The following is a 26,292-nucleotide window of genomic DNA, read 5'->3' as shown; positions in this document are numbered from 1 at the left end:
TGGTGGGAGGATGGGATCGTTGTGGTTGGTAGGGGGATTGACATTGTATTCGTTAACATTTACTGTTTGTTGTTGGGGAGTAAATTCTGAGAAAAGGTGAAAGTGGAGAATAAAAATATTTTTCAAATGAAACATGTCTTCAGTTTATTGTACTGCAGTACGAAATCTTGCAACATCTCGATGGCCTTTGTGTGGTCTAACTCTGCTCTGATTGATCGGTGCTGTCCTATTTCAATCTTAGACAAATTCAGCTAATCCAAGTTACCAGTAGTTTTGGCGTATTGCAGACACTGTGCAATTTGCTATATTGCCAGTGGCGCTGCCAGGGTGCCAGCCTGGCAGTGCCAAAGTGCCTGGATGCCATGTTGCCCATGCCGGGATCGGGCCTGGGTGTGCCCTGCCATTAAGAGGTGAGGTGAGGAGGGGCTCGAGGACCCTCTAATCGGGCGTTGTAGGGGGCCGGAGGCCACAGTCGGTGGGGGTTGAGAAAAGGAAAAGAAAATAGGGATGGCACGGTAGCACAATGGTTAGCACTGCTGCATCACCGCGCCAGGGTCCCGGGTTCGATTCCGGCCTCGGGTGACTGTCTGTGTGGAGTTTGTACGTTCTCCCCCATGTCTGCGTGGGTTTCCTCCGGGTGCTCCGGTTTCCTCTCACAGTCCAAAGTTGTGCAGGCTAGGTGATTGGCCGTGCTAAACTGCCCCCGAGTGTCCAAAGCTATGCAGGTTTACAGGGTTGCGGGGACAGGACGAGGGAATGGACCTAGGTGGTGTGGCCTTTTTGAGAGTTCGTGCAGACTCAATGGGCCGAATGGTCTCTTTCCGTACATGATTCTACAAATGGTTGACGACTTTGACACAGCTGGAATTTTGTTTCTTCCGAGTTTGGCTCATTGCGATTTCACTGCAAGTGCTGACAATTCCATTACACTCCTGACTTGTGCCTTTCTTGATTTCCGTTTCCAGATTGCATACTCCGAGCTTGGCGGCAAGATCCTGGTGATGTCAGTGTACGACTTTGACCGGTTTTCGAAGCATGATGCTATCGGCGAAATTCAGATTCCGATGAGCAGCATTGACCTAGCTCATGTGATTGAGGAGTGGCGAGACCTTGAGTCAGCTGAGAAGGAGGAGGTATGGAGCTAACTCTTAGTCAGCTGACTTATTCCAGACTCCTTGAAGAACAAGTTCTGAGTGACAAGGCAATTCTATCAGTAAAACCAGCTTAAAGAGTCCTGAGACAGAACTTGTACTTGCTCTCCTGGAGAGGGACAATGGGCGGGACTCTCTGATCCTGAGGCTAAGTGTTGACGTCGTCGTAAACGCCATCGCCTTTCCCGACGGCGTCAACATGGCCTCAGGAGCAGCAATTCTGACCCCTACAGGGGGCCAGAGCGACTTACGCAGCTCCAGCTGCCGATCTCTGCGTCAGATGGGTGCCGTGGGTCTGCGCATGCGCAGTGGGACCGGCGCGATTTTCACACATGCGTGGTGTCTCCCTTCTCCGCACCGGCCCTGACGCAATATGGCGTAGGGCTACAGAGGCCGGCGCGGAACAAAGGAGGCCCCCAGCCCGAGAGGCCGGCCCGCCGATCAGTGGGCCCCGATCGCGGGCCAGGCCACAGTGGAGGCCCCCCCCCCACCCCGGGGTTGGACCCCCCCCCCCCCCGCCACCAGGCCGGCCCCGGATCCATCCACTCCGAGGTTCGGTCGGGTAAGACCAGGTTAGAACGGTGCCGGCGGGACTCGGGATTTTTTGTACGCCCGCTCGGCCCATCCCGGGCGGAGCATCGCCGGCGGGCGGGGGGGGGGGGGGGGGGGGCTCGTAGAGCGGCGATTCTCTGCTCTCCCGTCCCGGCATCGGGCGGCATGGCGCGATTCGTGCCGGTCGCGGCGATTCTCCGACCCGACCCTGGGGTGAGAGAATCCCGCCCAATGTTCCTCACTTAGGGGAAAGGAGTGACAATTCTGAGACTGCTAGGGTGGCCACAGATCTGACTTTGAAAAGAACAGCTCAGTTTTGGGGTGACCTTCCTATAATCCGTGCACCGCAAAACCAGATATTCCAACCTCAAAGCTGCAAGAGCAGGTCACTGTAGAATATCTTGACATATTTCATTATGTTCGAGGCTCTGTAGATTCAGCCTATCACACCTACTCTGCCTTTCGATCATGACTGATATGTTTCCAATGCAAGTTGTTGGCGTGGAAGTGCAAGATAGAGAATTATACTTGGAGTCAGTGCATCTGGTATGTGGTACTCCCAAGTTTCTGGCCATTGATTTAGGTTGTGGTGCTTAAAGCTCTAGCTTTTGGTCCCTGTATTTACGTGGAAAGGCTCTGTCCTAGACAAAGACCTATCTAAAACACAAAACTATTATTAATTTAGCACAGATTAGCTTGAGGGAATAGATTCATTCAATCCATGCTGTTGGTGGTCAGGTTTGAGCTGGTAAATTGTGCCACGTTATTATAGCTGTGCATCTGATCCGCCCTCCCTTCGATCCAAGATTCCCGCTGGGACCACTGGATCAGTACATTGACCCTGAGAGGTCACCAAGTAGTGGACCCTTTACTCCACAACTAACTGTTTAAGCATCTGGGATTGGTGCCCTGGCGGGAATGGAGAATTCTGGCCTGGGTGTTTGAAATGGAAATGATCCATTTCGCAGCACCAACGTCCCTCGTACAGCTGTGCGAAAAATAAACTTCAATAACATTTCAGATTTTTAAAAGGGCTGAATGAGAGATCAATCCTAATTTTTGAATGCACGTTAGAATAAACCTGACATTTTTACCATTTGGCAGAAAATCCCACTCTCTCAGTTTCTTACTTCTGTTGTGAAATTTTCAACACCACTTTTGCCATTTGTTACAGCAAGAGAAGCTGGGAGACATCTGTTTCTCTCTTCGCTACGTCCCGACGGCAGGAAAACTCACAGTCATCGTACTGGAGGCCAAAAACCTCAAGAAAATGGATGTGGGTGGTCTGTCAGGTAGGATCGGAGTGCTTTCAATGTGGATTTCTGCTTGAAATTGTGTTTCTAATTATTCCATGGGGTGTGGGCACTGCTGACAAGGCCTGTAATTTTGTCGCCCGCCCCTAATTGCCCTTGAAAAGGTGGTGGTGAGCCACCTTCTTGAACCACTGCAGTCCTTCTGGTGTAGTTACGCATAAGGGGCTGTTAGGAAGGAAGGTCCGCATTTTGATTCAGTGACAGTGAAGGATTGGCGATTAGAACCAGGATGGTTTTTGGCTTGATGGGCAGCGTCCGTAGGCGTCCTTCTAGGTGGCAGAGGTCACGGGTTTGGAAGGTGCTGTCTAAAGAGCTTTGGTGAATATCTGCAATGCATCTTTAATGCCACCATCGTGTGTCATTGATGGATGGAGTGAATGTTTAAGTTGGTGGGTGGGGTGCCGATCAAGCGGTTTGCTTTGTCCTGGATGGTGTTGAGTTTCCAGAGTGTTGTTGGAGCTGCATTCACCCGCGCAAATGGAGAATATTCCATCAAACTCCATCACACATATTCCATCACACATGGACAGCACGGTAGCACAGTGCTAGCACTATGGCTTCACAGCACCAGGGCTCCAGGTTCGATTCCCGGCTTGGGTCACTGTCTGTGCCTAACCCTAACCCCGTGCCTGTGTGGGTTTCCTCCGGGTGCTCCGGTTTCCTCCCGCAAGACGTGCTTGTTAGGTGAATTGGACATTCTGAATTCTCCTTCTGTGTACCCAAACAGGGGATTTTCACAGTAACTTCATTGCAGTGTTAATGTAATCTTACTTGTGACAAAAAAGATTTTTTTTAAACCTCCTGACTTGTGACTTTTAGATGGAGTCAGGACCAGAGTGTCTCTAACCTCTTGTAGCCATAGTATTTTTATGGCTGAAATTAAAACAGAAAGTGCGGAAAAAATGCAGCACTGAAAAAATATGGAGAGGGAAACAGAATTAACATTTTGAATCAAATGTGATTCTTCTTCGCAACTGATATATGGCTTGTCCTTCAGTCTCTGGTCAATTGTATCCCCAGGATGTTGGTAGTTGGATAGAATCATAGAATTTACAGTGCAGAAGGAGGCCATTCGGCCCATCGAGTCTGCACCGGCCGTTGTAAAGAGCACCCTACTTAAACCCTATCCCCGCAACCCAGTAACCCCACTTAACCTTTTTTGGGGGGGACAATTTAGCATGGCCAATCCACCGAACGTGCACGTCTTTCGGGACTTGAGGGAGGAAACCGGAGTACCCGGAGGAAACCCATGCAAAACATAGAACATACAGTGCAGAAGGAGGCCATTCGGCCTATCGAGTCTGCACCGACCCACTTAAGCCCTCACTTCCACCCTACCCCTGTAACCCAATAGCCCCTCCTAACCTTTTTGTTTTGGTCACTAAGGGCAATTTATCATGGCCAATCCACCTAACCTGCACATCTTTGGACTGTGGGAGGAAACCGGAGCACCCGGAGGAAACCCACGGGGACACAGGTATAACATGCAGACTCCGCACAGACAGTGCCCCAAGCTGGGAATCGAACCTGGGACCCTGGAGCTGTGAAGCAACAGTGCTAACCACTGTGCTACCATGTCAAAGTCAGATAGGTACTGTGGTGGACTTAGGGATGGTAATGCCATTGAATGTCATGGGGGATAGTTAGATTCTCTCTTACTGGAGATAGTCATTTCCTGGCTCTTGTTTGATGTGAATATTTTTGCCCACTTATCAGCCCTAGCCTGGATATTGCCCAGGTCTTGCTGCATTTGAACATGGGCTGCTTCAGTATCTGAGGAGTTGTGGATGCTGTGATCATTGTGTAATCAGCAACAAACATGCACACTTCCTACTTTATGATGGAGGAAAGGTTGATGATGAAGCAGCTGGAGATGGTTGAGCCTAGGACACTACCCTGATGGAACTCCTGCAGAAATGTCCTGAAACTGAGATGATTGGCCTCCAACAACCACGCCCATCTTCCTTTCTGCTATGACTCCTACTAGGAAATAGTTTTCCCCTAATTCCCATTGCCTTCAGTTTTGAAGGGCTCCTGGATGCCACCCTCGGTCAAATGCTGCCCTGATGCCAAGGACAGTCACTCACACCTCCCTCACTTGAGTTCAGCCTTTTTGTCCGTGTTTGCACCAAGGCTGCACTGAGGTCAGGAGCTGAGTGGCCCTGGCAGATCCCAAACTGAGCATCCTTGAGCAGGTTATTGCTGTGTAGGTGCCACTTAATAGCACTGTCAACGACACCTTCCACCACTTTAATTATGATTGAGAGGAGGCTTTTGGAACAGTAATTGACCAAATTGCATTTATCCTGCTTTTTGTAGACAGGACATTCCTGGGTAACTTTCCAAGTTGATTGGGTAGATGCCAGTGTTGTAGCTGTGCTTAATAGCTTGGATAGGGGACCAGCTAGTTCTAGAGCACAAGTCTTCCGTGCTTTTGCTGAGATATCGTCAGGGCCCATGGCCTTTGCAGTATCCAGTGCCTTTAGCCGTTTCTTGAAATTATGTGCAGTGAATCAAATTGCCTGGAGATTGGCACCTGTAATGCTGGAAACCTCAGGAGGCTGAGATGGGCTATCTACAAGCCATTTCTGGTTGAAGTTGGGTGTTGTTACCCATACTTCTGCAGTCCCAAAACACTACTGTTAAAGAGAAAGAGTTTGCATGTTCTCCCCGTGTCTGCGTGGATTTCCTCCGGGTACTCGGCTTCCTCCCACAGTCCAAAGATGTGCAGGTTCGGTGGAATGGCCATTATAAATTTCCCCTTCGTGCCCAATACGATGTGCAGGTTAGGGGGATAGGGCGAAGCGGTGGACCTAGATGTAGTGCTCTTTCAGAGGGTCGGCGCTGACATGATGGGCCGAATGGCTTCCTTCCGCACTGTAGGAATTCTATGGATTCTAAAGAGAAAATTCATAAAATACCAGATAATGAGTGGCTCCAACCAGAGAGCGTAACTATCTCCCAATGAAACTCAGTGTATTACAATGACTAAATCGCCCAATATCAACATCCTGGAGACATCATTGACCAAAATTACAATTAGATCAGTCATATGAATGTTGTGGCCACTATAGCAGGTATGCTTTCACATTCTGACTCCCCAAAAGCCTGTTGGCCACCTGTAAGGCTCAATTCAGGAGCGCAATGGAATACACTTGTCTTGGTGGATGCAGCTGTAACAATACTCAAGGAACTTAACATCATCCAGGACAAAGCACTCCACCTGATCAGCACCATGTCCATAACCTGAAACACCCACTCCCTCTCCAGCATTTCCCAAACCATGTCCTCCACTACCGAGAAGGTTACAGCAGCATGTAGATGGGAACACCATTACCTTCAAATTCCCCTCCAAGAGTCACATAGCCAACTTGGAAAAGTATCTTCTTTCCTCCATCGTTACTAGGTTCAAAATTCTGGAACATCCTACTGGCCTGAAGCAGTTTGAGAAGATGGCTCACCACCACCTGTCAAAGAGGGATGAACAATAAATATCATATATATTATTGTCCTTTTCTCTTGTTCCTCTGTCGCACTCGCCTCGTCCCTCTACCTTGACCCATTTCATCACACATTTGCCTTAAGGATCTTTCCCTCATTGTCTTTCCCTCTCCTTTTTCTGTGTCTTTGCATTTGTCTTCCTCCCACATAATCGCAGATTATAAATAATCATTTTACACCAGTCATTGTACATTTACAGGATTTCTTTTAACCATATGAACACATCCCTAATCAGACCTTTTTCTAGCTGACATACTATCCTCATTAATGCATTTCCCAAGATATTATGAAGCTGCATTTTAAATACATTCGGAATAAATCCACAGGTATTGTTAAAAAGGAAATACCCAGGGCGGCACATGGTGCAGTGGTTAGCACTGGGACTAGGGCGCTGAGGACCCGGGTTCGAATCCCGGCCCTGGGTCACTGTCCGTGTGGAGTTTGAACATTCTCCCCGTGTTTGCGTGGGTTTCACCCCGACAACTCAAAGATGTGCAAGGTAGGTGGACTGGCCACGCTAAATTGCCCCTTAATTGGAAAAAATGAATCTGATACCCTAAATTTATTTTTAAAAAAGGAAATACCCAGAATCTATTTTCAAAATCTAAGGCATGTGTACAAATTGTATTTCAGGAAACCAATGAAGACAACAAAAGATTAAATTCACACCAGGAATGGTGATATGTGCAACAGTTACTGATCATACTTGTGGGATGGTAAAATAGGCATCCTGGGGTTTAATTTCCTTCTATTTGTGCCAAGTTTCCTTGGTTCTTGAACTGTCCAACCCCTTTGGTCCAAAAGTATTGCAGCAAATCTTCGTTTCGATGCCATTATAAAGTAATTTACTCAGCCTGCCAGATTCCATCTCCAGGGTGAATAAATGTAAGTGTACCTAGGAGTCTGCGACTCAGCAAAGACCACAGGTTAAACTGGGCTGAGCTGAATTCAATCCCCTCATACATGCACTCTTATTTTCTCAGATCCCTCGTTGTGTTTGGATTATTAACCCATCTGGGATCAGAGTGAAACCTGCTAAGGCTCTGGTTAGGTTGGGATCACATCCAGATGGGCTTAATAGACTTGCGTGGATGTGTGGGGGATTCTTTATCATGTACGGGCAAGAAACAAATGTTAGAACAGAGAATTATTTGTTAAACACAGATTCCTGGCTTGGGTCACTGTCTGTGCCGAGTCTGCACGTTCTTCCGTGCCTGCGTGGGTTTACTCCGGGTGCTCCGGTTTCCTCCCGCAAGTCCCGAAAGACGTGCTGTTAGGTGAATTGGCCATTCTGACTTCTCCCTCTGTGTACCCGAACAGGCGCCGGAATGTGGCGACTAGGGGATTTTCACAGTAACTTCATTGCAGTGTTAAAGTAAGCCAACTTGTGACAATAAAGATTATTATTACAAAGGAGAGTTTCATAAAATGAGGCCATTTGGTCCCTCATAACTGTTCTTGGGATTCAGGTGACACTGGTAAATCTGCATCTAGGATCCGTTTTTATTTGCTGTGTATGACGGAAGAGTCTGCTAGGCCACTTCAAAGACCCAATTAAATTCACATATCATTCAGACTGGGTAGAGTTGCAAATTCTGCTGCTTTAATAGTGAATGGGAATAACCAAGGCAGAAGAAATAATGAAGGGGAATATAACACTAAGGACCAAGATAGTGTTTCTTTAACAGGACATTATAAACAAGGGTATTGCCAAATTCTTAGAATAAAACCATTATTTTGAAAATATTCTGTATATTGCAGATCTGTGAGTTTGGCAGCATTAAAAGCACAGGGGTATATTATAAACAAAATTAAGCAGAAGCATGAAAACAAGAGTATGGATGACAATTCCAGGTCCTTGCAGTTTAGGAATGCAATACAAGGTTTTTTTTTAAATATTTATTTATTGTTTTTTCATATTTTCTCCCAAATTTACACCCACCAACAATAAACAATAATCAGTAACAAATATAATGCAATACAACGTTAAAAGTGTTTTGATTCTTTTGTGAATATAAAATAAGCAATGCACAATTAAGTCCACTGTATCCACGGACCATGTACAATGTGCCCAATTTGGAGTCTACCCATTAAATCTCTGCAGTGGAAGTCTTGTAAAAATGTTCCCTAAATTAACGAAGCAACACTCCAGAATATCTCTGCATCCCCCAAGATATTCAATCTTGGCTCGTTGCATTCCACAGCTGTCATTCCCTTAGCCAGTACATCTTACAACTCATCTCTATTGATGGTATGAGTTGAAATGTCATTCTTGTCGACATAACAACAATTTGCATTGATACAATGACATTAACAAAATAAAGTGTCCCAAGGCACTTCACATAGAAGAGAACAGATGTCAAATAATGATACAAAGAGATGAGCAAAAACATGGCCCAGAAGCTGTGTTTTGAGGAAGCTTTTAAAAATGGGGACAGAACAGTTCCATAAACAGCGAGATTTAAGAAGCAAATTCTGGAAATTAGTCCCAAGATAAATGCTGGAAGAGTGATGGCAGGGAACTGCGGTGGATGCCATTCCTGCTCAGAGCCCTGGTGCTGAGTACCCACTCTCCCTGCCACCTGTGCATTGCCAAGGGCACTCTCTTATCAGGTACCCCTTTTCCCCCGCTAACCCTCTCATGGGGCTGGGGTGGTGATGCTGGGGGCGCCATTGCTGCCTCTTCACTCCTCTCCCGTCAGTTGATAACCTGTCCATCTCTTTAAAAACTAAATCTAAACCCGTTATGAGCTTTTAACAAGCATTTAAACATGGTCTCAGTTGGGAGGAGAGTGGTATTTTCCTGTTCCACCTTCCCCTCTGCACTGGTGACTATTGCTGATGCTGGAGATAGAGTTTTGAAATTGACACACGGTCCCAATATTTCTGAGCCCCCCTCCCGCCGGCCCACCTCCATTCCTGAATTCAGAAGGGGTCGTGAAAACTCAGCCCTCGGATTCTGAATTCACTGAGTGGGTGCGCAGGGAATGATGGAGGTGAGCAAGGACGTGGTTGATGGATTATCAAAGCTTTTTTAGTGTCAGAGTCCAGACAGTGAATTTTAGGTTGTGTTGGAGCTTGTCTGAGGTGGTACTTGTCATAATATACACATCAGTATATGATGATGCAGAGACACACACTGACTGACACACTGCAAGACCAATCAACACACACAACACAGCAGCCAATCACCAGTTAGGGCACGGTCACTATAAAGACAGAGAGCACTAGTTTTCCCGCTCATTCGGGATGCAGCCTCTGAGACAGACAGAGCCCGCAGTCAGTAGCACAAACATCCACCATGTGCTAGCAGTATAGGCTGGTCAGGTTAGGCATAGGTCTTCAGTCAATCTAACATAGTGTCGACCCACAGTGCAAGTATGTTTAACAGCTCTTAGTTAAATAAAATAGAGTTGTACTATTACAAGTGTTGGTAGCCTGTCTATGTTACTGCTAAGGTAAATGCAGTCTCCACAGATCCAGAGTACCCAACACATCAGTACTCAGAGGGCCAATGAAAAAGAGGTCGAAGTCAAAACTGGAAACAAAAATTTTTCACTAGCAACAGGGTGTGAGAGGAAAATCTTTAGTTTACCTTCATTCTATTGCCTCCCTTCTCTTTCAGTCTGTTGGGCCCATAATTCCATAGAGAGTTACGGCACAGAAAGAGACCATCCTGCCCATTAATCTGTACCAGCTGAAATGTGTTATGGGCCAGGGTTTAGAGAACCCCAAAGTGTATCATGGAGTTCACATGACCCACAACTTTTAATAGATTGTGGTATGGGGAGCAGCCGGCCCACTCTACAGTGGTACAGCTGAAATGGAAAAGTATTTTTTAAAGCAAAACAATGTTTATTCTATGAACTCAAGTTAACCTTTTTAAAACAAACAGTGAACATCTTAGCAACCATTAATTCAAATACAACCCCCAAAGAGTACAACACTAAGTAATGCTTATGCTGTCCTTTTAACATCCAGAAGACTTACAAAAAACATAACCGGTTAAAGTCACTACTGAAAACATTTATAATTCTGAATTCACCAAATGATCAAGAGATAGTCTTTTCATGGCAGAGAGAACAGCAGTACAGCTGCTGTGTCTGGCTTCAGCTCCAACACTGAAAACAAAACTAAAACACACCCTGCAGCAAACAGCCTAAAACAAAAGTAAAAAGCGGACAGACAGCCCAGCTCCACATCACTGATAAACACCCATTTCTTAAAGGTACATTTCTTGAACACCCATTTCTTAAAGGTACTCTCACATGACAAATAGTCAAACTTAATCTCACTTTTCAGCCTATCGATAGCCTTATAGTTTATGGCACTTCATCTACATTTCCAAGTTTTGTTTAAGCCCAATGAGGGGTTTCTGTTGTCACAGCCCTTTCAGGCAGTGAGTTCTAGACGCCCACCAATTCTGGGTGAAAAACATTTCTCCTCAAATTCACTCTAATTCCTCTGCCAATTACTTTAAATCTATGCCCCCTGGTCATTGACCTTTCTGTGAAGGAAACTTGGTCCTTCCTATCAACTCTATCTAGGCCCCTCATATATTTATACACCTAAATTAAAGCTCTCCTTCGCCTCCTCTGTTTCAAAGAAAACAATCTCACTCTATCCGATCTTTCCTCATAGCTAAGATTTTCCAGTCCTGCCAACAAGCTCATGAATCTTCTCTGGACTGTGATAAAAATAATTTCCATTTAATGTTAGCTTTGAAGGTTTCTCTTCCAAACCAATAGCGAGCTAGCTTCTGAAGTCCGGGCATAGTCACATCACAACCTTTGATCTGGTTAAAATGTTGTTTCCTTGGTGAAGCAGACCTGTTTGTTCTCAGCTCATTTACTGTGAAGCAGGTGCCAACACACATATTACAGTAACCTCCGGAATCGTTTTATTGTTCGGAGGGTTTGCTAAAAGCCTGCTTGCTCATGGCCCCCTTGCACCCTAACAAAACCTAAATGAGCCAAGTTGACTGCAGCACTCAGAGGGTTAAATATTACATTGGTCGTTACGTTGTGGATTTTGTTTTCGGCCTTCTGGGGCAGCATGTTTTACATAATTTGCAATCATTCGAATGATTAACTTGTCTACCTAGATCCATATGTGAAGATCCACCTCATGCAGAATGGCAAGAGGTTGAAGAAAAAGAAGACCACCATTAAAAAGAACACTTTGAATCCATACTACAACGAGTCATTCAGTTTTGAAGTGCCCTTTGAGCAAATTCAGGTATGGTCAGGACTTGCATAAACTGGCATAAACCCCATCAGATCTTGCTTCTGTCCCTACCAACACAATGCCAACTAAAGATGCAGGATGGATTCACATAATTTGGAAAACTTTTTGACAAATATAACCTTCGTGGCACAGCTTCAATGAAGCCTGTAGCTTTGAATCATCCCTTGTGTAAAAGCAGATCTTAGAATCCGATGTTATCATCTTTCATTTTTCTGAGTTTCCATGGTAACTACTAAGGCCAACAATCCATTCCCACTGTCCTTCATTTAAAAGCATTTCTGGTGTAGATGATTTTTAAAAATTCTCCAACCATCTTTTGATTGTGCAGATTGTGATATTTCTGTTTCTCGCTACAGTTTCTAAGTCAATAATAACCTGAACCTCTTTTGATAATTTTTGAGTTGAATTTATCCGCACAGGTTCATGTCTGCCAGAGGTTTTTAGCAAATTGTTACAAGCGGCAGCATTTAACACACATCCCTTCTTTGTATTGATGCATTCAGCAGTAAAGATTTTCCACTGATCTTTATCTCTATTTTGTCAGCAAAACATGTATTATTGATTCACATGAACATTCTGCTGGTTTTTTACTTGAATGCGTAAAGTCTTCATGAGTAACAGGCAGAGTAACAATTGCTTTCATACCACTATTGTGATTCTCGCCTACTAAAAAACCCTTACCCAGCCTCGCTGCTGACTTCACAGTTGCTCTGTCCAATTACATAGCCTGCAACCCTTACCTTACGGAATAAACATGAACTCAACAATTACACAGCAACTATCTCCTCTGCTGCTAAATAAACAGCAATTCTGTGTAATTGTACCATGCTTGCCCCACTGAATAAATAGGAATTCTGTTCAATTGCACAGTACATAGCCCTTACCCAGCTGAACAAACAGGAATTCTGCACTCTCCCACATTGAGGAACCATTACCCTAGACACTGAGCAATCCCATGCAATGGGTAACCCTTATCCTATTGGGTGAGCAGTAACTTCTTGTTACATAATGAGTAATTTCTACCTTGCAAAATGAACAAGAATTCTGTAGTTGCACAGCGCATACTATATTCAAGGGATTGTTTTGATTCCAGACTTGGCTGTATTGTTATTTCCATTATCCGACTGTGTAACTGAATAAACAAGAATTCCTCAAAGTCACAATGTGCATTTATTAAATAAATATTTTAATTAACATCACGCTAAAAATGAGTCTAGAAATTATGGTTCATTTTGGGCACAGAATTAACATAATATGGGATGTAGGGAGGGCTTTGGAAGAGTCCATTTCCTCCGCTCTGGCCAGATTCTGGAATCCCAAATGTTGGATTCTTCCATCCACCCTCTCCTCCTGTCGTAGTATTACATTAGGGGGCAAGACTGAAACTCAAAGGGAATGATTTCCCTTGGGAAAGCAACTGATCGTAACATTGCAACAACATTCCTCCTCTGAGGAATTTTGATCAGAATGGCCCCCATCATGGACAAGCAATATGCCATCCTGAAATGCCACTGCCCATCATGCCATATGTGACACAAACACCTGTCTAAAAGTGCTGCAGGTAGTTGCATCCCTGGGATTTGGGACAGCTTCATCACCTGGGTGGATGGGGAGATGAGATATCCCTTCCCATTGCATATCCAGTTGAACATCACTGGGGCCAGAATCTCTAGGCTGGGGCCAATAGTTGAGTAGAGCAACCTTGTGTCTTGCCTTCATTATATGAGCAGCGAGTTTTCACTCTTTATCCATTCACCTTCTAGAAAGTCCAAGTGGTCATTACCGTGCTGGACTATGACAAGTTGGGAAAGAATGAAGCGATTGGCAAGTGTTTTGTGGGATGCAACGCCACCGGCGCTGAACTTCGACATTGGTCCGACATGCTTGCCAACCCTAGACGGCCTATTGCTCAGTGGCATACCCTCCAGCCCGAAGAAGAAGTCGACATCGCCCTGGGAATCAAGACAACATGATACAGCACTCAGGCTATTAGGAGTTGCAGTAGTTGAATAAGCTTTGAACAGCCGTTTGTTTTTTTGTGGCTATTTGTAAAATATATAACAAACAAGTTGTTGACGAACCTACACATGTACCTGTTTCAGGATGTCACGGTATGCTCAGAATAACCTTGAATAAGCCCAGGTGTTTCTCTATTTTTCAGGCAGTCAGTCTGTGCTCGATGATTATATTCAAGGGACTGTTTTTATTCCAGACCTGGTTGTATTGTTATTTCCATTATCTGATTGTGTAGCGTCGTGCCTATGTTGTCAGGAGAAAGTTAAAAAGAAAGAGAGGAAGACCACAGGAGAAAGAAAGGATGGCAGAGTAATAAATTGAAACCAAAATAAAGGAAGCAAACTAAAAGATACAAAGAGGATGGAATGAAGGAAGGAAGGAAAAGAGAAAAGGGAAAGGTCTGTGCACCGACCCCCTAAAAATGTGATCAGTGACTGCAGTGAACAGGCAGAATTCTATTTTGTGAACAGACGTATGATCTGTTGAATAAAACTTAAGTTATTGTTCATCATGCTTCTGTAACTGGTGGTGGTGATTGAAGCACTGCTTCTTGATGCCGAGCTCCTGTTCAAATCATAATAGCCTCGCAATATGCTTACATACTCGGCAATATCTTCGTACCAGTCATTTCTCCATTACAATATCACACAAGTCTGAGCCAATGCCAAAACTGGCTTTTATTTATATAATGTCTATGTATTTAGCACCTTTAATCTAATAAGGGACAGCATGGTGGCACAGTGGTTAACACTGCTGCCTTACAACTCCAGGGACCCGGGTTTGATTCCGACCTCGGATGACTGTGTGGAGTTAGAACATAGAATTTACAGTGCAGAAGGAGGCCATTTGGCCCATCGAGTCTGCACCGACCCTTGGAAAGACCACCTCACTTAAGGCCACACTTCCACCCTTTCCCCATAACCCAGTAACCTCATCTAACCTTTTTGGACACTAAGGGCAATTCAGCATGGCCAATCCACCTAACCTGCACATCTTTGGACTGTGGGAGGAAACCGGAGCACCCTCGCAGACCCGGGGGGAACGTGCAGGTTCAGCACAGTGATCCAAGCCGGGAATCGAACCTGGGACCCTGGAGTTGTGAAGCCACGGTGCTAACCCACTGTGCTACCATCCCACCCACTATGCTACCGTCTCGCCCACTTTGAACGTTCTCCCTGTGTCTGCATGGGTTTCCTCTGGGTGCTCCAGACTCCTCTCACAAAGATGTGCAGGTTAGGTGAATTGGCCATGATCAATTGCCACTTAGTGTCCAAAAGGTTAAGTTGGGTGGAGTTCTTGGGTTAAAGAGGATAGGATGGGGGACCCTTTTCAGAGGGTCGGTGCAGACTCGATGGGCTGAATGGCCCCCTTCTGCACCGTAGTGATTCTATGAAAACATCCCAAGGCGCTTCACAGGCCATTGTAAAACAACCCACGATTCAAAGTCACATAAGATAGGCCAGGGTTTGGGAAAAATTTTAAACAGTGTCTGAGCGGAGGAAACAAGGTAGAGGGCTGGAGAGTCCAGGAAATTCCAGAGTTTGGGACCCAAGTCGCTGAAGACATGGCCACCAGTAGTGAAGCAATTAAAATCAAGGGTGTTCAAGCGGGCAGAAATGGAGCAGTTTGGAGGGATTCAGAGCAGGAGAAAATTATGGAGATAGTGATTACATAGATAGAGCCACCTTTATAGGGAAAGTCTACCTAAGAGCAATATACAACAAAGCACCATATCCCATTTTCCTTTCCATAAGAGCTCAAGTATTCTTGAAATGGGGTATCTTCTGATTAACTTAGGAGAAGTTTAAAGCTATGCAGGCTGTTTCGTGTCGCCAAGCAGAAGCTTCAGCAGAATGACGACAAAAGTTTAAAGTCAGACATATGTTATGGGGGGATGATTGATAGTCATGCCAAATGGCTGTAGAGCCCCATTAAATGGTCAGTGAAGGCTTTTAGAGTCTATTAAATGATCAGTAAATTGGAATTACAGATAAAAGACCAGCTGCCAGTCCAGGTGTATCTCGGAGGCCCGTGAGCACCACAGAAAAAGAGGATGTAATTCAGCAGCAGAGAAATAACAACTCATAGGAGGGAATTTTCTGACCTGTTTTACAGAACGGGTCAGCGGGCGGGCGGGGGGATAGTTGGCACTGAGGATGTACGTTTAGCCACTGAGTGTAAAAAAGGTGAAGGGGCGGATTCCACGACGTAACGAGTCCGCCCCGCCTGCAACTTGGGTGGTCAAAAGATCAGGGCATCGTTTTTTTTTTAAATGAAAAGAGGCACACCTCCCATCCGCATACATGCCCCACCATCAGAGCTCCCCCGCCCCCCAACACCACCATGAAGGTCAGAGGGCTGTGTCCGGGGGTAGTGCCCACCCCCAGGGGGGCTGTACTTGTGCACCTCTGGCAGGTTCTACTCGCATGGTGCACATCGTGGGAGACTTGTTGTGATTCACATCAGCGTACCCTGATGTGAACCCGAATGGATAATCCAATGCTTTGGGGGGGGGGGGGGGGGGGATTATCAGGCGGAAAGACCTGGTAATGATATTTAAATCTACGAAAAGGAGATTTTCAAACTCGGGATTCCCGTTAGGTCACTGGCTGGGGACAATGGGCTGGTGAAATCCCACTGGGACAAAAGCAGTTTTTGGACTCCCGCAGGATTTTCCACCCCCACCGTCGTTCCCTCCTCCCACCCAGAAAATGAGAGGGGAAAATCCCCCGGTAGTATTTTTTTTTTTAAAATTTTAGCTGCAGTGCTGAGGACCCGGGTTCGAATCCCGGCCCTCGGTCACTGTCCGTGTGGAGTTTACACATTCTCCCCGTGTCTGCATGGGCCTCACCCCCACAACCCAAAGGTGGATTGGCCATGCTAAATTACCCCTTAATTGAAAAAGAAAAATAATTGGTTAAATCTAAATTTATTTTTAAAAATTTAGAGTAACCAATTCATTTTTTCCAATTAAAGGGCAATTTAGCGTGGCCAATCCACCTAGCCTGCACATCTTTGGGTTGTGGGGGCGAAACTCACTCAAACACGGGAGAATGTGCAAATTCACACGGACAGCGGCCCGGGGCCGAGATCGAACCTGGGACCTCGGCGCCGTGAGACAGCAGTGCTAACCACTGCGCCACCATGTTGCCCTACCTCTCCCCCCCCCCCCCCGTAGAATATAACAGGAGGAGGAAATGTGGGCCACCCTGTGTGTGCCAACAGAGCCACCCAATTAATCCAATCCCTTACTCTTTTCCCTCAGCTCCACAATTTGTCCCCTTCAAGCATTCAACCAATTAGCTTTTGAAAGTTCCTACTGAAAACTCAACATTGTTTAAAAAAAAATCCTCATCTCATCCCTTGCTCTTTTGTCATTTCCTTTAAATGTTCCTCCAATTTATTTTGGACAAACAGAATGTCACTTCAATCCTATTATGTGCAGGGAAGTTACGCAATATTTGGCATGATTACCTGTGGTGATTTGTGGATGATTTCCTCCATTACTGGATAACAGCAGGGCAAACGTATGAACCACGAGAAGCGCAGCCTAGTAATTGCTTGGCAAGGTCAGAGGACAATCACTCAACCTGTTCTCATGGCATCTCTCTGTCTGCAATTTTAGTGGTGGCGTTAATCTGTTCATTTTAAACGGTTTAACTCGCGGGTTAACACAGTAGGAAGAGGAATACAAACATGTTAATCGTTCATCCATCAACCTGGCGAATAGCAATCTTAAGGCATACAGCTCTCGTCACCATCCATAGCAAAACCATATCCAACAGTCCACGGTGTAGACTGTTTCATTTGATTCAGAGCACTGAGTATTTCTGTACACAGGACTGTGATCTGTTCAAAATTAGAGGACTTTGGTTAAGATGTCAGGTGAGTACCGCTAAATACTTTTGTGCAATCAATACTGTCTATAGAAATTGCATTTCTTCATGTAAAAAATGTAGGTGTGGTTTCCTGTTGTCACAGGGTAATGAGCTGAGTTCCATGTCTCTAGTAGCTAATGGGGGACCTCATTAAAGTATATAAAATATTAAGTGGTTTAGATTAGGTGTACCCAGGATATTACTTAAAAGTAGGGCAAGCCAGTAGGACATAGAAAAGTAAAAGCAGTTACAAGAAGAACTTGACATAAAAAGATGACAGATGCTTGGGATAATGGGTCAGGTGGATGTTGCAAAGATTCAAGTGGATGGTCAGGGTGCGTGAGTAAGATTCAATGGGCCCCACGATTATTCCTCTTCCTAGTTTCCTATGTACAGGAGCAAATGACAAACTATTTTGCAAGCCTGCTTTCTTGTTGTTAGGGTGCCCCTTTCAGGAGAAAGTTGATCACTACAGATATGTTTCTGTTCTGATCTCCACATGTTTTCAGTCCTGAGTTCCTTTATAATAATAATCTTTTTATTGTCACAAGTAGACTTACATTAACACTGCAATGAAAAAGCTACTGTGAAAAGCCCCTAGTCACCACATTCTGGCGCCTGTTACTGAAATCATTATGTCTACAATGATCATTTAAAAAAATGTAACTTTTCATTTATCTTCTGTGAAGTTTCTCTGCATCAAGCAGAGGGAAGGACAAGCTGGAGACCTTGTCCCAACCTTAAGGGCAATTAGCTTCCTGATTCTGCTTAACACTTGACAGCCACTGATCAGGTCAAGAATTCACGGTGTGAGGATTGTAATTATCTAGTCACTGGACTTCCTGGGTGGGAATAGGGATTTGCTGAAGATATTCCCCGTGCAGTTCTGAGGAAGTGCAGCAGCAGCAACAATTTGTGTCCACAGAGTGCCTTTAACATTCCAAGATGTTGGGGCAGCACGGTGGCGCAGTGGGTTAGCCCTGCAGCCTCATGGCGCCGAGGTCCCAGATTCGATCCCGGCTCTGGGTCACTGCACGTGTGGAGTTTTACATTCTCCCCGTGTTTGCGTGGGTTTCGCCCCCACAACCCAAAAGATGTGCAGGCTAGGTGGATTGGCCATGCTAAATTGCCCCTTAATTGGAACGAAAACTGAATTGGGTACTCTAAATTTAAAAAAAAACATTCCAAGGTGTTTCACAGGAGCACAGTCAAACAAAGCAAACGTCTGTCTTCCCTCCATTCATACCTTGGTCGAATACCTTTACCTCATAAAGCTTCCTGGAATACAAATTGTATCATCAGCTACCTTCAATGACTTATCTGCTCCTGTCTCTCTTAAAATGTTAACTTGTTTAACTTATTTTGTGAGACGAGTATAGAACTTCTCCCTTTGAAACAAAACGTCCAGAACTACACCAGCACTCAAATAATTCTCTTAACTATCTTGAGACCTATCCCCTTTTCTCATTGATTCTGAAAGAGCTCATTTTACCTGCACCATTGCCACAGTTTTAACAGGAATTTTCTTTTCAGATGCTTCCTTTCGTACTACTGCAACCGTTCTTCCATTTACTGCCCTCATATGTCCCACTTTGTTGCATTGGAAACACTTAGGCCTTAGAATATCACTTCCACCCTCAGCACCTTCCTTTTTGATTGGAGGTGAAATTTCCTCACCATTCCCAACTGTTCCATCTCTTTCTTGACTACTTGTTTTATTTTCTCCTTCTCACTTTCGATCTTTCTCATGTCTAAAAGGATGACTGAAAAAAAGTTTGGTTCTGTGGTCCAGCTCGTAATCATCAGCTGCCTGTCAAGCAGTTTTAACTTTTTGTGCCTAAACTTGAGTCCAAATAACCAAAGGAAACAAATCTTAAAATGATCCTACACGAATTACCTCTCGAAGGACTTCATGGGCACGATTCTCCACTCCCGCGCCGGTTGGGAGAATCGCCTGGGCCGCCAAAATTTCCCGCGACGCCGGTCCGACGCCCTCAAGCGGCGAGAACGGCCCCGTCGAGCTCCGCGCTGTGCAGGCCGGAGAATCGCCCGAGACACCCAAAATGGCGATTCTCCAGCACCCCTGCTATTCTCAGGCCCGGATGGGCCGAAGTCCCGACGGCGTGACCCCAGTTCACGCCGTCGCTGTTCACACCTTTTTAAAGTCGTCAGCCAGCGGAGGAGGTGAGCGGACTGTTGCGCAGCGCCTGGAGACCGGGTCGGCTTACCCGAGAAGGCTGCGGCCAAAGGGGGGTGCGGGAGAGTGTGCAGGTGGGGGGAGGGGGGGAGAGTGTGCAGGGGGGAGGGGGGGGGGGGAGAGTGTGCAGGTGGGAGGGGGTGGTGGGAGAGTGTGCAGGTGGGGGGGGTGGGAGAGTGTGCAGGTGGGGGGGGATGGGAGAGTGTGCAGGTGGGGGGGGGGTGGGAGAGTGTGCAGGTGGGAGGGGGAGAGTGTGCAGGTGGGGGGATGGGAGAGTGCAGGTGTGGGGGTTGGGAGAGTGTGCAGGTGGGAGGGGGAGAGTGTGCAGGTGGGGGGGTGGGAGAGTGCAGGTGTGGGGGTTGGGAGAGTGTGCAGGTGGGAGGGGGAGAGTGTGCAGGTGGGGGGGGTGGGAGAGGGTGCAGGTGGGAGGGGGGATGAGGGAGCGGCGTGCAGGTGGGAGGGGGGTGAGGGAGAGTGTGGATGGTATCGTCCATTCGCGGATGCCACAGGTCAGCCGCCCTGATATGGCAGGACGGTGACGAGGACACGGCCGCAGGGTGCGTGTGGCTGATGGGCACAGGAGAGTGGCACACTGGTGAGCAGTACGGTGTGAACTGACCGTTGGGCGCAGACAGTGACCAGATGTTAGGCTGGCTGCGTGTCTGCAGGGCGACCAGGCCACTGGGGCACACAGGTATCCCATGCAGCCCGGCTGGCGAGGTGTGGAAGAACCTCCGTGTAACATGTCGTTTCTCTGCCCCCCACCACCCTCCTGCAGGTCACCATGTATGCCAACCAGACAGCAATGTTCACTGCCGTGGTTGGAGCAGCAGCTCTGGGGTTTGCCATCCGGCAGCGTAGAGTCGGACGGCCCACAGTGGCTGCAGATGCAGCGGTTGCCGGTGCAGCAGAGGGGATGGCCGCGGAGTGGCCCGTCGTCGCTGCGCAGGCCGCAGGCGCTCAGGACCCGAATGTACAGGGGGATGCCGAGGGGAACATTGACCGCCAGACGGCGAGGAATGCAGAAGAAGTGCTTGGGGGGAGCAGGAGGAGGAGGAGGAGCAGGTGGAGCAGGAGGATCCACTGATGGTGGTGCCAGGGTGCCACAGGCGTCCAGCAAGGCCGAGGGTGTACCGTGACAGAGTGTCGTTCGAGGCCCTAACGGACATCACATGCAGGAGGAGACTACGGTTCAGCAGGGAGACGGTCGCACATATATGCCAGCACGTGGCGCACCTCGCACCACGTGGACTGGGAGGAGGACACGCGATACCAGTCTCCGTCAAGGTGACGGTGGCCCTAAACTTTTATGCGACCGGTTCCTTCCAGGCGCCGAGCGGGGACCTATCCGGGATATCACAGGCATCGGTCCACAGGTGCATCAGGGCTGTCACCGACGCCTTGTACGCCATCGCGGACAGGTAGATTCAATTCCCCGAGGACCGAGCACAGCAGGAAGCACGGGCACGTGGATTCGCCAAGGTGGCCGGGATACCGATGGTCCAGGGTGTCATCGATGGCGTGTACGTCCCCATGCGCCCACCTGCAGACAGCAGGGAAGTGTTCATGAACAGAAAGGGCGCATACTCCATGAACATTCAGGTGGTGTGCGACCCCCATATGAAGATCATGCACGTGTGTGCAAAGTACCCCGGCAGTGTGCATGATGCCTACATTCTGGCACAGTCGTTCATCCCCGCAATGTTCGATGGATGCCCCCCCCTGGCTGAGGGGCTGGTTGCTAGGCGACAAGGGCTATCCATTGAGGTCATGGCTGCTGACGCCAATACGGAGGCCTCACACCAACACGGAGAGCCTATACAACGAGGCACATGCAGCAACCAGGGGTGTGGTGAAACGGTGCTTCGGGCTGCTGAAGATGCGCTTCAGATGCCTGGACCGATCAGGAGGAGCCCTGCAGTACCAACCCGACAGGGTCGGTCGCATGGTTGTAGTCTGCTGTGCGCTGCACAACATTGCCATACAGAGGGGAGATGACCTGGTGGAGGAGTCGGAGGGAGGACCCGACGGCACCGGATCCAACGCAAACGAGGGGGATGGGGAAGAGGAGGATGCGGAGGATGAGGATGATGGGGCGCATCAGGGTGGGGGGAGGGGTGCAGGACGCAGACACTGCCAGGCTGCTCGTTACGTCCAGGAGGCTGCGCGACGGCACCGCCGCGGACAGCGGGCACGCGACGCGTTGGTGGCCGCACGGTTCACGCACTGTGGGGGTGGGATTCGCTGAACACAGCCACTTGCACCGTCACTCCTGTACACGGGCACCACACAGCGGCCACCCCCCCCCCCCCCCCCCCCCGCACCGCGTTCACGGCAACAATTCCACATCACCTTACCACTGCGGCACTACGGGATTGCACAACATTGATGATTGGGTAAGCGGGTGTGAATAATGCCATGTTGAATGATGACAGCCCGCTCTGCGATGAGCTGTGTGCTCAGATTCGCCAGCCGAGGTCTGACTCATGGCTATGGCTGAACCATGCACTCCAGTGGTCACAGCCTTCGTGACGGATATTTCACCACATGCCCGTGGGGTGGCTGGCGTCGGTGTACCGAGGACAACGGTGTCCGATTATGGGGGGCGGGGGGAAAGGGTCAGCACATCCGGAACAGACCTTGAACGGCTTGTATACCACTACGCCAATCGGGCACCCTCACGAGCCCCCTGGCACCGGACATAGCACACAGGCACCGGACATAGCACACAGTCTTACAAGTCAAATTTAACAGTGCGTTTATTCGTGTGGTAAACATAGGTGCCCTACCCACTGCAACTTTGCTGTGCCCTGCACCCGTGCCAACTTCTTACGTGCCAAACGACTTTGCCTTACGGGCCCTACCACTACGTCTAGGTGTGTTCCCAGATGGTACAGCAGGAGTGGAGGTGGACTGCTGTGAATCACGCCCTTCGACATGGCTCCCCTTCCGCACACGTTTCCTGGGGCGGCCCGGCTTCAATGGGCCAGGCTGCTCTGCAGGCGTGCTGGATGGCATGGTGCCACCCTGACCTGCCCGCTCCCCACCAGATGCGCCAGGGACAGAACGGGGAGAGGCCGAGTGTACCGGGACATCCCTTGATGGAGCTACCGGGACGGGCCCCAGAACCTCCTCCTCCCTCGGGGTGCCCGGTGGCCCCCGGGCCTCACTGTGGGACGGAGATGCGCTCGGAGACATGCCCCGTCGCACCCCCGACACCTGGCACTGCCAGTCCTGGAGGCCTGCAGCGGTATCGACCACGGTCCGAATGTTCGCCGAGATGAGGCCCAGGGAGTGCCACATTCCTGCCAAGGTCTGTGCGATCTCGACCTGTGAGCGCGCGACGCCATCCATCACGTGCGCCAGGCGGTCAATGCTCTCCGCAACCGACTGCTGGGACAGTGCCATCGCTTGCTGGGACCGGGCCATGGCATGGTGAGACTCAGCCAGGGCCCGGAGAGCGGCGGCAATGTCGTGTTGGCTCTGGCGCATGGCTACCTGTGAGAGGGCAGCCCTCTCCTGGGCCATGGATGATGCGTGCACGTGAAGCCCAACGCCTTGCAGAACCTGACCCATGGCCGAAACCCCTTCACCCATTGCCTACACCGCGGACGCCACCCGTGCGGTGTCGGCCTGGGTGGCTGCGATGAGCGGCACCACTCCCTGCTCCTGGACGCGGGTAGACTCCTCCAGCTGCGTGTGCAGGTCCTGGAAGATGGCCCTCATCCCGTTACTCAGTCCCTGGGTGTCCACACGCATCGGTTGTCCGGGTGGGTCAATTACATCCAGGAACCCGGGAACCATCTTGGTGGCAGCTGGTTGCTGGGCCTGGGCTGCCCTCCGACCGTCCAGCCCCTCGGCTGCTCCAAACTCCACCTGCTGTACCGGCTCGGCTGTGGGGTGCGCACCAGACAGTGACCCGGGAGCCTCATCACTTATGTGCCCAACCAAGGTGGATGTCTCTGTGATGGTGAACGGTGTGGGAGACAGCAGTGCCGCAAGCTCGAGGTCATCATTCGTCAAGAAGTCTGGTGTGTACTGGTCCCCCTCATGGCCTGGCACAAGCTCCATGCGGGCCATGTTGTCTTGACCTCCAGTTCGATCCAGCGGGTGTGTGGCCGTGATGTGGGCTTCGGCATGACTGTCCACCCTGTGCCCCTCACTAATGTCTGTCCCGGTGGTCTCAGCGTCCCGGTCCTGTGTCCCAGACTGTGAGGTCTGCCCTCCTGTCCGCCAGACTGCCAACCTCTGGCGTGCGTCCCTGGGTGCAGTTGCGGTGGGCGACGTTGCGCTGCTTCCTGGGCGAGACGTCCCTGAAGGTTCGGCGGATGGCCCTGGGGAACATCAAAGATTTGGGGTTTGTTAGACACGGTGGCCCGGGTGTATGGTGAGGGGGGATGGGATCGGCGGTGCAGTGGCCCGAGTGTGAGGGGGGATGGGATCGGGGGTGCAGTGGCCAGAGTGTGAGGGGAGATGGGATCGGGGGTGCAGTGGCCAGACTGTGAGGGGGGATGGGATCGGGGGTGCAGTGGCCGGAGTTTGGGGTTGAGGGGATCGGGATTACAGTGGCCGGAGTGTGGGGGGGGGAGGGGATCGGGGGTGCAGTGGCCAGAGTGTGAGGGGGGCGATGATGGGTTGGGGGTGGAGAGGACATGCAGGGTTCTCTCACTTGCTTCTGCGCCTCCGACCTGGCATGGCGCGACCTCCCGGGTGGCGGATCCCCCAGCGAGGACCAGGGCATGCAGATATAGACAACATTGTTGCTGGTTCAGGAGACAGCACGCCATGGCTTCGCTCCAGGGGTGGTCCCGGGACTCATGTGGGTCGAGTAGATAGTTGGGCACCGTGACCCCCCCAAACCCCCCCCCCCATCCCACTCCCCCCCCCCCCCCCCGTGTCGGGGGGGGGGCCTGGGGGCACCCTCATGGCACTTACCCTGGCAGCCCGGGTGAGGTCGTGCAGCTTCTTGCGGCACTGCTCCCCCGTCCGGGGGGTCTGCCCCACAGCACTTACTGCGGTGCCCACCTCCCGCCAGCCATGCCTCACCGCGCTGGATGGCTGGCGATGCCCACGTCTTGGGCAGAGGGTGTCCCTTCTCCATTCCACCTCATCCACCAGGGTGTCCAGGTCCGTGTCCCGGAACCTCGGTGCGGCTCTTCGGGGCTCAGCCATCTCCTCTCTTCTCCTCCGGGTCCTCTGTTCGGATCGCGCAATTTATCGCGCTGCATCATTCGGGCGTTGCGCGGTGATGACGCGGCCTTCGCGGCACGCCCCCCCCGAGGTTCTCGCGGCCCCGATCCTAGCCCATTTTCGGGCCCTGAATCGGTCGGGATCCGGGCAGTTTCGCGCCATCGTGAACCTCGATGGTGTTCACGACGGCGCGGCCACTTTGGCGCAGGAGTGGAGAATCGCGCCCCCTATGGTTTCTCTACCTTTAATGCCCGTATCCAATGGTCAAAACTATTTTGTTTCTTCCTCTCAAATTAAATTAGTTTGTCCGGTTGGTTTCTTGTGTTTCAAAATTTTTGCCTGTGTTCCTCAGGATCCAACTCAGACGCACCAAGTATAGTTTTTTTTTACTGCATCATAATCTACAGATACCTCTTCTGACAATGATGCACACACTTCACTAGCCTACCTACCAGTCTACTTTGTAAAAGTAACATTCAAATTTCTTTTGGCCATTTCATCTATTTATCTACTTTTTCAAAAGAAATAAAGAATGCTTCCACATCCTTTCCCTAAAATTTTGGAAGTACTTCTATAAATTCAAACATTTTCATACTAGATTCATGATTAGAACTACATCTTTTCTCAACCTTCTCTAACTTCCCGCACTTTAAACTGAAATGCTCTCTCCTTTTTCTTTCTTTCTGTCATTGGTAACTTCTCCTTTTTCAATTCCCTTTGAAATGGTCTCTCTTCGTCTCTTTCCTCTCTTTACCTTTCTTTTGGATTTTCCGGTGTCTCTAGTTCAAGTTTTTTCATTTCTCTTTTAGCCAATTCAATTGCTTCACTTCTCAGAGAGCTTAGTCTATCTGACAACTCTTGTACATTTCAATGCTTTGCTACGCTTTCAATAATCTCAGTTTTCCTTACCACTGCAGGTAATCCCAATCCCAATTTATCTGCCAATTCAGTTAACTGCCTCTTGGCTACTTTCTGTAAACCAGTCAGAGTTAAATCCTCTATTTTTAGGGAGGTTTTAGCAATTTCTAATGCCATTTTGGATTCTACCTGTACAATTACCTCACAGTAACTCCAATTCATTGTCCAGTACTTCAGTTCCCCACTTACTCTTTTAAATGATTCACAGATCCTACCATTTAACAATAAATTCCAGGACCAAGTTTTATTATTCAGCATCCAGTAACTTGCTTTCCATATTTCAAAATATCCCAATGAATTACTACTAATCAGCATCCAATAACCCCTTC

The 26,292-nt window shown here is 48.8% G+C and overlaps 1 protein-coding gene across 4 annotated transcripts in view; it reads left to right on the top strand.

Annotated features, from left to right (window-relative positions):
* Positions 1-14,291, top strand: part of LOC140403995 (synaptotagmin-1-like) — a 194,246-nt gene extending 179,955 nt beyond the window's left edge. For all 4 annotated transcript variants that reach the window (XM_072492323.1, XM_072492321.1, XM_072492322.1 and 1 more), the window contains exons 6-9: positions 966-1,133; positions 2,878-2,995; positions 11,622-11,755; positions 13,528-14,291. In XM_072492323.1, coding sequence (XP_072348424.1) covers positions 966-1,133; positions 2,878-2,995; positions 11,622-11,755; positions 13,528-13,737 — 630 coding nt within the window. In that variant the 3' untranslated portion in view covers positions 13,738-14,291. The remainder of the gene's footprint in view (positions 1-965; positions 1,134-2,877; positions 2,996-11,621; positions 11,756-13,527) is intronic.
* Positions 14,292-26,292: the final 12,001 nt, after the last annotated feature.

Source organism: Scyliorhinus torazame, chromosome 29 (genome assembly GCF_047496885.1).
Source record: "Scyliorhinus torazame isolate Kashiwa2021f chromosome 29, sScyTor2.1, whole genome shotgun sequence".
NCBI classification, from domain to species: domain Eukaryota; kingdom Metazoa; phylum Chordata; class Chondrichthyes; order Carcharhiniformes; family Scyliorhinidae; genus Scyliorhinus; species Scyliorhinus torazame.
This window is presented reverse-complemented; position numbering and strand designations above follow the sequence as displayed.